Source organism: Oreochromis aureus, linkage group 7 (genome assembly GCF_013358895.1).
Source record: "Oreochromis aureus strain Israel breed Guangdong linkage group 7, ZZ_aureus, whole genome shotgun sequence".
Lineage (NCBI taxonomy): Eukaryota > Metazoa > Chordata > Actinopteri > Cichliformes > Cichlidae > Oreochromis > Oreochromis aureus.
The window spans coordinates 29,981,913-29,998,053 of record NC_052948.1 but is presented as its reverse complement, the minus strand read 5'-3'; the positions used below and the strand labels follow the sequence as shown (position 1 = coordinate 29,998,053).

Sequence of the window (16,141 nt, the reverse complement as noted above, 5' to 3'; positions counted from 1 at the left end):
ATAGTGGTTACTACGTGGACAGCTATTCAAAGGCTGTTTTCTTGTATTTGTGTCAGTGTTGATGGTATACTTGCACATAAACCACTACACTGGACACTGATGTGTCACTCCTGCCATGTTTAAAAAAATGAAAAAGTACATGGTTAAAAAAGTACATGTTTAAAAAAATGAAGTTCAAAATCCACATATAAGTTCAACAATCTTTTTCTCATGCCTAAAGATGAATAAAAATACTTAAGAAAAATATACTGATTGAGGCTGTCATAATTCATGCACGAAAGGGTTAAATCGACCACAGACCTTTATAATGTTATACGGCGCATGTGGAGCATGGGAAAATATACTTATTTAACACAGCTTTCTAAAATCATACGTTTCTATTTCTATTTTTTTTTCTATTTTTACATATGCCATGGTGGGTGTTTTGGTGTCTGCCTTATGAGACATGGAGTGCTTCTAACAAACTTATTCCCCTGCTTTCATCTGGGGCCCAAAGATCTGCAGAATAGCTTAATTAAAACCAGCGGGTAAGATCTTCTGGTTTTTGACTAAATTAAACGTGATAACCTCGGTAGCCCACTGCAATTTTTTTTTTTTTTATTTAGGACAGTGCATGTTAATGAACATACATGTAAAAAAATTACATGAATGTAAACATACCAGATTATAGCCAAGGGCTAATTTCCATCTGTTGTCCATAAAACATTAAAAAAATAGACATAATAATTCATAAAAATTCATAATTCATTCATAATTAAAACTCCATCACCAAACTCACACACACACCATTCTATTCCCAAATAAAACATAAAACACAATGTGAACACAATGTGTTCATGTGATTCGTCTTTAGAACAAAGGTACTTTTTTAGAGCCAAAGTTAAACAATTAAATACAAAGGCCTGTCCTTCCTGCCACCTGCTCGTGGATCAAAGACTTCCTAACCAACCGACCTCAATCAGTCTGACTCAGCCCCCTCCTCTCCTTATAGACACAGTCAACAATTTAAATAACTTTACAGGAAAATTGATAAGGTGCCACTTTGGATAGCATGGCAGCTCCTCAGCACATGTACTTCAAAGAGAAAGAACATGTTGATTTTTTTTATGTGAAAATTTTGTTACAATTTCTTTGCTGGCTCAGGTTGTTTAAGATAAGATAAACCTTTATTAGTCCCACACGTGGGAAATTTTGGATAGAAAGTACAAGAGCAGTAAAAAAAATAAAGAGAAAAACAATAGAATAGAATCAGATAAACAGAATAACATACTATACAAAATATAAAGAATACTATATACAATAGAATGAGTACTATACAAATAGAATAAAAATAAAATACTTTGTTAAATAGAAAATATGGGGAAAAATTGCACTTTGTACAATTCCACATTGCACATGTGTGTTTGGAGTGAGCTGTGAGGTTATACATCTTTTTTTTATAATATCACACTGGAAAGTTTGATTAGATATGAGTTGGCTGCCTTGTTTGGCAATCAAAGTTTGAGAAATCGCTAAAATCTGCCATGAAAATCATAAAAACAAAGAGTAACTGTCTTTCCAATCAAAATATGAAAAACTGTGATTCATCAGGCTTATCAAATTGTTAATGTTCCATCCTGTATCAAAGTACGGTGTCCTCAGTGTTATTATGTGTGCATTACATCTGCATGTTGAGGTGTAGGGAAAGGTGTGGAGAGCAAACACAGTTACAAAGAAACAAATGTTATTTGATATTTCTGACCCCTTTAACCGCCACCTTCACCTGAAACAGTATCTATGTGATATAAAGTGATACCAAGAAGGCAGAGATGAATGAGATGAATGAGATCTCCATTTTCATATGCCTTCAGATGTCATGTTGAAAGTGAAACAGAAATAGGAGAGGCAGAAGAGGGACCATAACACTACTGAACAATATGATTGCCAGAATTTCAAGGTGGATGGCATTTCAGCAGTAAAAACTCCACATGTCACAAAAAATGCTTAAAATTATTCCACACCACAAGTTATTAATAAAAACACTCCTCCCATTTAGCCTTATTGGAGGTTGAGGTCTGGCCTGCTTGATGTATGGAAAGAGTCTGTGGCTGAACACTGCATTCTGAGACTGTGTCTGAGAGCCAGTTCTTGGTGAAAATTAGGGTTCAGCATTCTCTTATTTTGCACTGTGTTGTAATCCTGACTCTTAGCTCATCCTGTTTGTTTTCTAGAAACCGTATGTTGGCTAGCAAGAGGCTGGGTAGTGATGGTCAGTTAGCACAACATTTTAGCCTTCCTGGGGGGCAGAGGGCAGTTGTGGGAGCGAACCAAAAACTGTAGGTCTGGTGGCATAAAGCCAGGAATTCAAAAGATTGTGTGAGTTGGTGGTGTTCAACAGTACCTGTCTGTTGTATCATTGCAACACATGGCATTTGCACACTGTAGAAAATGCAATAAACAAAAGAAATAAAGAATAAAGCCAGTATTCAAGAGTGGCACAGAGAAACACTTCTGCCTCAGGGAGGTACCACAATAGCTATTAAGTCTAATAATTAATTAAATAATTTAATTAAATAATTATATGTCATGTGGATTCTATCAGTTTCAAACTAGCAATCACCCTGCTTTAACCAGGTTTTTGTAAGGCAGAGTAAATCAATCTGTTCATCACTTATTAATTAATTTACTAACAAGAACTTAAAAAAAATCTCTCTCTTCAATGTCTGAAGCATTTGTTCATTATTTTTGATTTGTTTTTGGTGGTCTGGTATGTTGCTCCTCACTGTCACCCAGGCAGTCTGGTTTCCCCAGCTGTTCAGGGCAATCAGCCAGAAGAGAGTTAGCTTTACCTGAGGTACGTCCACACTGAATACAGGGGCCTGGGAAGCTGCAATATGATGCAATTGATAGTCATTGAGCCTCCACTCAAAGATAAAAATGGGCTAAACGTATTACAAATATCGTTATTACTAAAGAAAGCAGAGGAGTAACGAAAAATTTGACACTCTGAGCACAAAAGCGCAGGAGGGGCAGGTGGAAGACGATGTGAGTGAAGTTGCCCCCCCCCCCCCCAAATTCTTCATACCCAACAAAAGTGGATTTGCTGGTTTGTGCTGTTTCTCTTTTAAAGATATTTATGAACATGTAAAGGTCAAAAGGTCAAATAGGCCCCCCACATTAACCAAATTAAAAAAAAATTGATGTCAAACATTTGCAAAAATTTTCATTTGTGCCGTTATCATTTTAAAAATATTAATAAAATTTCTAGAGGTCATCCGAGGTCAACCAGCCCCCCCACATTAATGAAATCAAACAGAATTGGTGTCAGTCAACTGTGCTACGTTTGTGCTGGTTTGTGCTGCTAACATTGTCGTTTGTGCTGCTTCTGTTTTAAAAACATTAATAAAAGAACATTTCTGAAGAAATTTAAAGGAGCCTGCCAGTTGGTGCATATCAGTTGGACCCGAATTAGAGATTCTGTTGACCAGTTAGGTCCAGCAGGCCTCAGGTTGGAGCATCAAACAGCTTACAAAAACAGCACAAACGTGGGGGGGACGGGGACTTCACTTACATGAGGAGAAGCCATGCTGGTAGTCACTTGGCTACAAGCTAGGCTAGCAAATCCCTGAAGAAACAATAAATGAACACTGTGAATAAAATTAGCAGGTGATTCAGCAAAGACTGTGCGTTGGATAAAGCATGTAAGGTTTACACTATGAAATGAGTCATTCTCTATAGGTTTTTAATTAAACAGATAAGCTCCACAAAACACCACTGTGTGTTGTAAGAGGAAAAGGAAGTAGTATGACACTGCAGTGAAAGCCCACACCATGTACAAGCACCAAGCGAGACAGCTCTGATGACTTTCACTGCTTCAAGTCCACCGTCCTTACAAAAGGAACATTTGAGAGCATCACTTTGACCTGCTATGAAGGACTGCTACAGAGTGGGCTCAATACTTTTACTGTAAGCCAGGATCAGAGAACTTCCTGCAGCACCACCTCTCACTAACAAGTCACCAACCAGAGACAACCAGCAGCCTTCACACTGTCTATGATCTGATTTCCTGTTAAATCTAATAGAGGAAAGATATCAAGGGAACTAACTGATCAGGAGATAGACGAGGAGCAGTGGCAGCTGTATTAACTCTCATCCACTGAAGATCTAAACCACAGCCCTGTGCAACCTAACTGGAAAACATAAAACACCATAATATTTGTTGCTATTCACACAGATGTTTAATACAGTGGCCTCAGCAATTCATCTAAGTGACTGTTGGACTCAAATGGCTTTTGAGTCTAACAGTGTAATTGAGTTCACTTATCATTTTAATCAGACCCTGTTGCTCTGACTTAAGAACATTTGACAACATTTACAATAATGAACATGCAAAAAAAAAATAACCGTCTGTCTGCAAAGTGCAACTATTAGTTTAGTAAAACAACATTTTTAGGTGTGTGTTCATGTTTGGTGGGTGGGGGTTCCCCACTGTTCTTTCACTTCTAATACAATAACTGTGCAACTGTTAGTTAGGTGTAACAACATTTCTAGGCTCACTTTCATTTTCAATATGATGGCTCTGAGCATATAAATAGGTTGAATTCTCAGTCCTCTACTCTTTCTGCTTCCTGAGAATCAGAGGGCCTCCTGACACTAACAGCACAGGTAAGATCTTTTCAAATGTTAGTCTCAGGAGATTAAATTAGTGATGAATTAAAAGAGAGATTATTTAATTGAAAGACAAGAAAAGCCTAATTTCATTTATTCTCCTAATTTAATTCCAATCATCCGAATGAATGTGACAGGGCAGATTTACCAATGATGCAGCAGGTATGCAGATTCATGCCATTAAAATCTCACAAATGTTTTAACCTATTTAAAAATCTGCATACTTCAGTTAATATATTCAAGATTCAAGATTCTTTATTTGTCACATGCACATTATACAAGTATAACTAGCAGTGAAATATAACCTGACCCACTCAAAGACTTGTGCAAAAGGGGGAGAGAAGAAGAACATTATATATTATATACATTAGGTGAATGTGCAGTAGTAGCGTTGTATGCAGCAAGCAGGTGAATTCTGTTCTTCTTTGTGTTATTAACTGTTTTACACAGAAGCAGAAAAAATTATATATATCTGTTTTTGTAAACTAGAGAGCCGACTCTGACCTGACTGAGTAGATCTCATTCATCAACATGGCAACGTAAGTATGACACCGAACAGTTAAGATAAAACTCCAGCTTCATGTTTATGATTGTGTTCTCTCTCTTATACACACACACAGTTTCTATCCCTTCTTTATGCTCTAGTGAATTTTGAATTCCACTGATTTTCAGAGGTAGATGGTATGCAGTGCTTTGCAAATACATTAGACCAGCTGTCATAAAAACAAAAAGGCCGTTCAGCTTCATGAAATGTTCTAATGTGGACTCTCTGCTTTTCAGTGAGTTCTCAGCATTTTACTATTTTGAACAGCAATTTCAAACAAATTTATCATTTCAGAAATTAATCAAGCGTAACATTCAACCACTAAAATGAAAGTTTTCTATTCAGGAAAGGAATTATTCTTATATAGCACTTTTCTACTCTCCACTATTCAAAGTGCTCTATACATAATGCCATATTCACCCATTCACACCAGAACTGTCCTCTATGCTTTTAAGTGCTTATTACAATTCACAAACAGAGCAGATGGATGCATCGGAGAGCAACTTTGGGTTAATATCATGCCCAAGAATATTAGGCATACAGACTAGAGAAAGCCAGGGATCAAGCCACCAACCTTCCGATCACCTTCCTGCTCTACCTCCTGAGCTACAGCCACCCCTTTGTAATTTCTTTGTCTTCAGGATCTGTTCTCCAGGGATCTGCAACTAAATAACTGTAATCTGGCATTTTAATGAAAATATAATAACATGCTTTACTATTTTTTCTGCTTCTGTGTAAAACAGTTAACAACACAAATGCATTTTAGCATTAAAAATGTCATTTTGATAAAAGAGCTCGTACATAATTAGCAATACTTTTAATTTAGAGCAGCTGTGGCATAAACCCTATGCTGTTTGGTGGTCTAATAAATCTGTTAAGCAGTGTATTTATCTCTAATGTCAGAGTAACAGAGATCTCTGCAGCTCTGGTGGAGTGCAGGATTCATCCAGAAGAGTTTCAGTACCAGCAATAATATAGATATTATTGCTTGCACCCATTCACCGTCACAATGTTTTCAGAGAGAAGTAAAAACTGTGTTACACTGTTTTTAATTAGGACCATAATCACTCCTGTGCAGTGGCTCTGGCAGGTGAAATACACTGACTAAAGAAAACATCAGCAAACAGAAAACACTCCCCTCAGTCTGAGGCTCAGGCTGCTGGCCGACTTTATTCTCCACTTCCACTTCTTTCCACTCCGCATTTTATTAACTTTGGTCCATCCCTGAGTCATATTTCTGACTGAGGTTCATTAAGGTTTGTTTCTTCTTTTGATATTCATGCGTAGATTTTACCACAAACAAACGAAAAACTGTGATTAAGGATAAATAAATAAACAAATATTTAATGATATGCTTTCAGTTTTATATGTATTTCCTTACTTTTAAATTACTATTTATTTATGTAGTAAACAACATATTCTTTATTCCACGTCACATTTAATAATATAGATCTTTATTACTATTTATTCTCCTGTTTTAAAAACCTTTTTGTTTAAGTTCATGCTGTAACTTTAATTTCAAAGAAACTCTGAACACATTTTGTAAAGAGATTATTTTGTCCATTGAACATTTTCTTAGTACATTAATGTAAATCAATGAAATCATAAAAGCCTTGTTTTAGTTCTGACTGTTTCTTATACTGGATACAACAGGAGTAGGTGAGATAAGTCCTGATATAAAATCAGCAGAGCAGTTGGGTCAACGTACAGAACAACTTGATCATTGTGTAGGAAAGCTTTCAGAAGAACCCTGGCAGAGACATTCATCAGGAGTTGTTAGATTCTAGTTACAAACAGAGAGTATTACCCTTGGAGGTGATTCAGAAACTAATTTAAGCTGCTGGTGAGGAGACTAGTCTAACTCTAACTGCCTACATCCAGATGCTGATTACACTAACCTTTGATGATGCAACACACTCGCAGCCTTGTAGTTAAGTACAATCAACAGCCACATCTGTTCATGGCAGCTCTCCTCTTATAGATCCTCATTCTTGGTAAAATAGTTAGTTTGTACTTTAGAAGCCAGGAAAAAAATACTCCAGGTATCTGTTAATTTTAGGGATTAGAACAACCTCTATGAACCATTAAAAGATATAATACTAAGTTTTAAACTTTAGTGGTAAACAAAGACTCAAAATGGAATCTCCATAATCTTGGACTCTGAATGCAGATAGAAATGTTACTGATATTATCTATTAAAAGTGTAAATGTGAAATAAGTAATGTTTTACTTTTGCTTTTAGGATCAGTAACATCTCCCCAAATACAAAGACATCATCTCCAAAAGTGTTCAGATCCGTTCAGGACCTCCTGCTGTCTACCAGCTGAGACCAAAGGAAACTAAGATCGGTTCTCTGACTAGAAAGACTGTCGGTGAAAAAAACATGAACAAGGCAAATAAAAACATCTTACTTGTGGGTGAAACAGGAGCAGGAAAATCTACTCTGATCAACTCTATGGTCAACTACACCATGGGAGTGAAGTGTGACGATAAAGTCTGGTTTCAGATCGTAGAGGATGAGAAGAGAAGTCAGGCAGAAAGTCAGACATCAGATGTGATCGTGTACGAGATCTTTGGTTTTGAAGATGAAACTCTGCCCTACTCTCTGACCATCATCGATACTCCTGGATATGGAGACACCAGAGGGACTGAAAAAGATGACATCGTCATTAAAAGGTTGTTTGAATTATTTCGAGCAGAGGATGGAGTTCATGAAGTTCATGCAGTGGGTCTGGTGATGAAGGCAGCTTTGAATCGAGTGAGTGACCGTCAGAAGTACATCTTTGATTCAGTGATGTCTCTCTTTGGAAAAGATGTGGAGAAAAACATCGTAGCTCTGATCACACACTCAGATGGAATGCCAGCTAAAAATGTTCTTGAGGCTCTTCAAGCAGCAAACATTAAATGTGCCATAAATGAGAAGAACCAGCCTGCTCACTTCCTGTTTAATAACTGCCTGAACACAGCAATAACAGAGGAAAATGAGTTTGGTTTGGACACAGCATGGAGGGTGACAGAGAGGGAATGAATCAATTCAAAGTCTTCCTGGAAAAAACTCCTCCTCAGAAACTGAAGACAACGGTCGAAGTATTGAATTCACAAATCAGACTGAAAGCATGCATCCAAAACCTGCAGGAGAGAATTAAGTTCATTGAGGAAAAACAGAAAGAAATCACAGAGACAAAAGAAGCTCTGAAACTACATAGAAAGGAGATGGAGAATAATGAAAAGTTTACTGTAGAAGTTCCAGAGTACTACAAAGACAAAAAATCCATTGATGGTGGGTGGTGGGGCTTAGGTTTTTATGAAGGAGCTGTCTGCTGTACAGTCTGTGAGGAGAACTGTCACCATCCTGGATGCACAGTGGCCTGGTCTGCTGGAAGCTGTGAGGTCATGAAAAATGACCGCTGCACATCATGTACCAGGAAGTGTCCAGTATCAGCTCATGTGAAAAAAAAGTGGATCTATGTGACCAAGAAAAGGTACGTTAAGAAGACCAATGAAGACATGAAAAACAAATATGAAATGAATAAAACTAAAGGTCAGAACAAGCAAAGCCTTTTTGAAAGTCTTGAAGAGGAAATGAACAAACTGACAGCAGAGAAGTCACAGTTACTGGATGAGTCCTACCAGCATCTTGTCAGACTGGAGCAGATCGCTCTGAAAACTGATTCAGCGTCCACTCTTGACCACTTGGACTTCCTGATTGAGAAGATTAAGGAGGAGGAGGGTGAAGGAGACTCAGAGAAAGTCATTAAACTGGGGGAGATGAAGAAGAGAGTGGCTGAAGCAAACAAATCAGGGCCAAACATTTTTGACAAACTAACAGCATATGGGAAACAGAGAAAAGTCCAGTCCTGAAATCTGATCTTCTTTCATCTGATTGATACCTTGGATTCTTCATGTGTGTTCATGCTCTCAATGACTGCTTGAAATATTTCTGATGACTCAGACCGAGTGGAAACATTTGGATCCTTTCACGTTGGAATTGATTTGTACAATTTCTCTATATTCTGTTCTGACTCCTCAATAAAAAAAACAACAAACCCTAAATTTAATGCTTTACAGTCTTTTAGGTCTATCTCTGAAAGCCAAAAGCTAAGCATGTAGCTGAACTTTGCAGATTTCAGTAATTTATGTAATTTAATAATAAACTATTAACTTTAACTAAGACATTATAATAAACCTTCAAATAAAACACTTTTACAACATTTAAAAACACATCTATATCCAGCTTTAAGGATCTAAAAAGATTTATTTCACCTATAAATATGTTTAATCAGATTAAATAAAATCCCAGAACTGAAATTATTCTCTGTTTTTGTCACAATCTGCAGCTGCAGATTGTGGGTTTCTTTGTAATACAAGCCAAACACAGACCACAGGAGACAAAGCTGTACTCTAACCAAGGGTGTGCCATTTATTAAGGCAGATAAAAGGAACATGAACAGAAACAGGTAATCAATAGAGATGATACCACACAGAACAGAATCTTTAAGGAAAACAGTGGAAATACTATGCACAGCTCCACCCTGTGGTGGAACACACCTATTACAACCAATAAGAAAACACTTTTCAGTCTCTTTGAGTCAGATTATTGAATATCTTTATGTGGTGCTCTGAAATGTTCCTTCTGAGGAATCAAGAAGCTGTACAAGGGAAGCAGTGGCAGTCCTCAGGCCAGTCGGATGTCTCCTGTGACTGAGGTGTGATCAGAGTTCCCCTGGTTTATTTTCCAGTCATATTTCTCCAAATTTCCATTGTCGCTGTAAAGTTTCCACTCTAGTTCATAATATATTTCTACAGAGCATGACTATCCTCTGTTTGCTTTTTAAATGACTTCAAGGGAACACTTCATACAGTCCATTCATATTGTCCTTCATACAGTCCAGGTCACAGTCTGATGATCCTTTATTCACACACTTCATTTGTTAGTCAGTGTGAACAGTACAGGCTCACAGGGTGGAGGAGCAGGAAGGGGGTTTTATTTTCATTCTCTTTAATTGTAGGAAAAATTTCTGAGTTTGTTCTTTATCTCATTTGACTCTGTTCAGCTGACTTAGATGGCAACATCATACCTTTTTATCCTCTTCAGGAGCGACTCTGAAGATTCCAGCAATGAGAGCTGGTATCTGATTGGTCACATTCAGCACTTAAAAATATGTAGTTAGAACTCCTACACAACAGCACTTCCACCTGCAACAGCAGCTAAAATCCAAAAGCTGAAGTCAGTCCTCCAGTGAATGAACGGCCTCCTGCTCCCCCAGTCCTCCTGCTGTCCTTTGTACATCTGTGGCCTTCTGTATTTCTTTTACAACTTTAGAAATCCTCAGAAACATTCTTACACTTTCTCTCAGTGTTTGGTTTCTGCTGTCAAACTGCTGGATGTAAGATGCATCGTTAATATGTTTGCTCATGAAGTCCAACAAACTAGGAGGCAGGTCTTTGCTTCCTCTTTTTTTGGGAGCCAAGGACATTTTGTGAAGTTTCCTTCAAACTAAAAACTTGTTGACTAGTTATCCTCTAGAAAGTCTGATGAGCAGCTTGACCTCTGACCTTTTGCTTTGGATTGTGAATCAAACTCTGGTCAGTTAGACTCTGCGGACACGAGCAGAAACATGTTGTTTTTACAGGGTGACTGTAGGTGAATCAAACACATCTCGGACTGGAAGAGACCAAACTGTAGTCTACAAATTAAAATCTGTGTGACGAGTGAAAGCAGTGAAAACAGTTCCAGTGTGAGACTGTGTGTCACTCCTGATGAAAGACCTTCATCATTAGTACAGGTTAATGAACCTTCAAATTCATTAACCTCCACAGTTTCAAGATGTTTCTGTTATTTAGAGTTGTTGGGTTTTTTTTTCTAATATTCATCTTCCTCTTTGTGAAGGTTGTCTCTTTCTCTTCTTCTCTGGTAAAATAAGTAAATGCTGTCACCCAGAGATAATCTCTATTCGACCTCATGGATTACATTTATTCACATTATGTTCCTGGAAGTGTTTCACAATAAAGGCCTAGATAGTAAATGAAGGCTTTTTGTCCTCTGAAGCTGCAGGGGGCTTTTAATGCTATATTTACTGGTCAAATGAAAGTTACTGTAATGTCAGTTTATACCAAGCAGACTTCCCTTATTGATGATTTTATATATTTCGGTTGAATTTTACTGAAAGTTATTGCTTCATATTTATTAGGAAAGTTTTTTTTTCTTTTTTTGTTGTGCAGTTTTAGAAAAATAAACCTGGATTAAATATACGCTGGTGATGGCTGAACTTCAGCTTTCAGTTTCATCACTTGAAATATTTTTTCCAGTTCAATTATGTTTTATTTATAATGCTCCAATTCAAGGTATATTATATTCCAACATTAAGACACTGCAATAACTAGATATGCAGTTTGAGAGTGAAGTTCTTAATTGGTGCTATGATGGAGTCTGATATGCTGAATTATCCTTCACAAAGCTCAATATAGCGCCAACACCAGGTGAGAACCTGTCTCTAGAAGTGAAAACAAGTAAATTCATCTTAGGATCAGTTATTTTAGTTGAGCAACCAAACCTGTTAGGTGGGTATGGCAGCACCACTGGCCTCTTCCTGTGATCTGATTTCAATGAACCTTGATGTGACATTTGACAATTTGATCAGCTCAGCTGTGTTGTTAAGATGATTTAAACTACATGGTGCATAAATCTGAAATAACAATGATGTATTTTTAAGCTTAGTCCAGTAGATATCAGAAAGTATTGCAGTGATAGAATGTATTAAATGCACTAGACTAACATAGAATAAATACAATTTGAAAAATAAAATTTTACCATCTGAGATGAAAATATACATGAAAAAAAAATATTATTTAAGCAGAAAAGCTCCTGAGCTCAGATTCAGCTGGTACTTTTGGGAATTCTGTAAACAGCTGATAAACAGCTGGCCTTTATTGTACATCGTCTGTCTTTGTGTCCTGCATGTGGGTCCTTTAGCTTACAAACCCTGACAGCAACCGTATATACTCAGTCCAAAGTGAAATTATTATTTAAAAATTTAAAATTATTTATTTTGATCATGTAAACAATATACAGAAGTTCATTTAGCAAAGAAAGGAAAAGAAAATGCTTTTTCAAATAAAACAAAAACATTTCAGTATCATTTCACCTGTTGTGATTCAGGAGTGGGAAGAAGTGCACAATGATTTTATCCCAGCCCTTCAACTCATAAGTTATCAGTTAATATTTATATTTTACTGATATAACCTGCAGTAACAACAATCAACATATTTCTAATATAACATATACAACAAATAAAATACAAATTACTGTCATATCATTATCTGTGACTCCAAAACAAAGGCAATACCTCCAGTTTTGAAAAGTTAAATGCACAGATATGAAAACTTGTTTTCACACAGCAGTGATTCTTGTCTGAACGTGTCCTGAATGTAAGACTTTGGTGTAGTTGGCAAAAAGCACACACACATAGTTCAGGTGCAGAGATGCAGAACATGAAGAAACTCTGTTTACTGATTTTTGCTGAGTGTAAAGTTACTGTAATCACATTACATTTTTTCTATTAAACTCGCTGATTGCATTATAATCACAATTATACCATTATTTGCATTACAAATGGCCTTCAGCTATCTGCACAACAACAACAACAAAAATAAATGTCTTGTTTTCCTGCACATTCGTCTACAATCAGCTGACATTAGTTCATGTGCAAAAATGGTGGAGTGGAGATATAACCATTACAAGAACGTGATCACAAAGTGTCCACGCCAAAAGCAGCAGAGAAGAAACTAGAACGATGTTTAAAACATCTTTACATTTGAAATTTACCTTGGGTTAATACAAATTAGAAGCAATAATTAATCAAATTAGCAAATAAGAAATATCAAATCCCAGATTACTGTTGGTCCAACTTTTTCATATCTACAGAGGTGAACAGATCTGGATGTAAAAATCCCCATTTAACACACTAAGCATGTGCAAAGTCCCATCATCCCCTCACACGGTCACTGCATCGCCACCAAATGCTCATCCTTCAGTTATAAACTGCACTCACTGCTGTGCTTCATACATCAGGAATAAACACATATCTGCAGAAAACTAACCAGTCGTTCAAAGCTTTGCATTAAGTTCCAAATTAAGTTTGTGCTGCTTCTTTAACAGGCATAAATCCTACAATGTGAGTCCTTCCAGCCTCTCTCTCTCTCTTACCTACTTAGTTTGATATCATGAGTTTATTCTCACCTATTTCTCTGCAGAAGCCATGAGTCTGAGTATCTCAGAGGAGTCACTCTTCAAGATGTCAGAGCACCGAGAAGTTTTCATCTTCTACCGGCATGAACTCTTTCTGAGAAATCACATCACGTCAGTGAACAAGACTGAACATGAACCATTCAGACAAAACGTCACTGCAGAACGTCAGACCCACGTCAGCAACAGTTTCAGTCAGTTAAGATAAAGAGAGTACAACCTCCATCAGTTCCAAGGTTTCATACGTGAGAATATAATGTATCCTCAAGTAAGAGAAAATAAATCATCTGGTTTTAGTTGGCCTTATTTAAATACCACCTCAGATTAGCAGTAAGACAACATAAGCTGAGATGCTTCAGTGTGTGCAGTGAAATATTCACTGAGATTGAGACTTTCAGTCAGTCAGTTGACTGACATGGTCGGCTGGGGGAGCAACATCACAGACCAACAGGCTGAAGAAACCGACTCTGCGATTGGCTGTGAACTGGACACTCGAAGCTGTGGTTGGAGATGATGTCACTGAACAAACTGTTATTGGTCACATATAATCCTGAATACCGTCTGCACCACTTACTGGACAGACAGCTGAGCTCCACCTCTAACAGAGTGATTCAACTCTGCCACTATAAGGACACATACAGGAAATCTTTATTTTCCACGTGCCAGCACATCAAAATGACAAGCTGTAAAATAAAGTGTATCTGCCTATCAGAGAAACATCAGCCAGATAATAATAATACACAATATGTTATTATATATTATTAGATTCATTTTTCAATGTTTAGTTCTTTTGACAACTGAACATCAAAGAACATCCTACAGACAGCGAGAAAAGCCAAGAAAAGACGATCAGCTGGCAGCACAAACATAGCACAACATAACACAACGACCGTAGTGTAGTACAGCCCACAGCCCAAATATTAATGTTTAATTATAGCATATTTAGGGTAAAACATTACACTGAACAAAGGCTTATGACAGAAACATACACCTCTCTCAATAAAGATTCTGAGCTTTATTAAAATGATCGCGGTGAGTTTGAGTTTCTCCATAGTTCAGTTTGCATCAGTTCTGTCTGTTGCTGTGTTGCAGCCTTCAGGATGATCATTAGTGAACGTGACTTTAGTCACAGGAAGCCTGAATAAAGGAGGAGTTACACTGGAACATCTCTGCAGCAGGAAGAGGGAAGATGAGAAGCTGATCTCACTCAGACAAACATTTCATTTTTACTTTAGAGGCTGTTTATTCATTTTTTACTTTGAAACTCCAGCCCCAGTAATGAAGAGATATTTTTATCCATCCTGCAGGAAGAACTGATGTGCCGAAGTCTGTGGGATGATCTGTTTGTAGTCCATCTACAGGAAGTTGTAGTTTCTCCACATTAACCACATTAACAAAATGCTCGCTGAGCACCAAACTGCTTGTTTCCTTTGTCTTAATCAACTGAATGAATATATGAAAGTCTATGAAAGGGTGAGGAATATAACATTCGATTTATTAAGTAGCACCAACACACACAAGGCAGTTTCAACTTTTGATTTCAGTGAACTCATTTTTTCTACACCTAGCTTTAGTTTTAGTTCAGTTCCAGTTTACTTAATAACCTTGATCAGAGCTGATGCACATTAAAAATACTCAGAGAATTGCATTTTTACTCCCAAAACTCTGAGAAAAGATGTAAAACACACCATAAACTAGTCTGAAGGTGAAAATGTGGAGGGATGAATAACACAGTGTGTATGTTTGTCACACTTAAATTTTTCAGATCGTCAATCAAATTTAAATATTAGACAAATTAAGTGGAAAAATATCCAAACCTGCCTGGCCCTGTGTAAAAGTGATGACCTTCCATGGATTGGCCAGCTAACCAAAATTATTACAATTAAGTCAGACCACAATGTTTTTTCCCAATAGTCCTGGGGATCATCAGACCAGTCTTTTGCGTTCATTTTCCTCAGCAGTGGGTTTTGACTTGTTTTTGTCTCTGCCTTTCAGGCCATTTTTGCCCAGTCTCTTTCTTATGGTGGAGTCATGAACTCTTAATTTTAACTGTGGCAAGTGAGGCCTGCAGTTCTTTGATGTTGTGCACAGTGAGGACTTCTTGGATTAGTCCTCACTGTGCACTTGGGGTATTTTGGTCAGCTGGCCAACCCTGGGGTCATCACTTTTCTCACAGGGTCATGTAGGATTGGATTTTTTTTTCCGTTAATAACAAACACCTTCATTTAGATTTTGTGTTTACTTGTATCTTCATGTAATATTTAAATTTGATCTGACACATTTACTTTTTGTATTTTATTTGGTTAATTAAATTAATTTGTAAAAATCCATGGAAAGGTCATTTTCATTATGTTTTTAGAGTTTCTCTAGTTTCCCAAATTTTAAACAAAAACTCAAGAACGCAGCTTTTCCAGTGAGATTAAAGAAAGTCGGTGAGAATCACAGAATTCAGTCAGGTTAAATGTGGAGTAAAAGCTGCTTTGAAGCAGTTAAATAAATGTTGGAGATCAGCGGAGAACACAGTTGCTTGAAGACAGTAAAATCATTTGCAAAATGCATGAAAAATTGTTGCTGCTTACATACAGCCAATTTTGATTTTTTCAAATTAACCTTTTTGTAATATGATTTAGGGAGCAAACGACCAAACGGCTCAATTTATTACAATGTGGACATAACGATCACCTCTTCACTGGGGTGAAGAATTT

The 16,141-nt window shown here is 37.1% G+C and overlaps 2 protein-coding genes and 1 long non-coding RNA gene across 3 annotated transcripts; 2 read left to right on the top strand and 1 right to left on the bottom strand.

Annotated features, from left to right (window-relative positions):
- Positions 1-7,442: 7,442 nt before the first annotated feature.
- On the top strand, positions 7,443-8,219 carry LOC120441074 (the record flags this gene model as incomplete). The annotated part of the gene is made up of 1 exon (XM_039614740.1): positions 7,443-8,219. A coding segment is annotated over one exon (777 nt), but the record flags the coding sequence as incomplete, so codon positions are not given.
- LOC120440887 lies at positions 8,218-9,244 on the top strand. Its single transcript, XM_039614374.1, has one exon. It carries the CDS (start codon positions 8,405-8,407, stop codon positions 9,050-9,052), a length of 648 nt encoding a protein of 215 aa, XP_039470308.1. The 5' UTR covers positions 8,218-8,404; the 3' UTR covers positions 9,053-9,244.
- Positions 9,245-9,586: 342 nt separating this feature from the next.
- Positions 9,587-13,488, bottom strand: LOC120440889. Its single transcript, XR_005613598.1, has 2 exons — positions 13,431-13,488; positions 9,587-10,789 (listed from the first exon to the last, which is right to left on the bottom strand). It is a non-coding gene; the product is annotated as an uncharacterized LOC120440889 (long non-coding RNA).
- Positions 13,489-16,141: the final 2,653 nt, after the last annotated feature.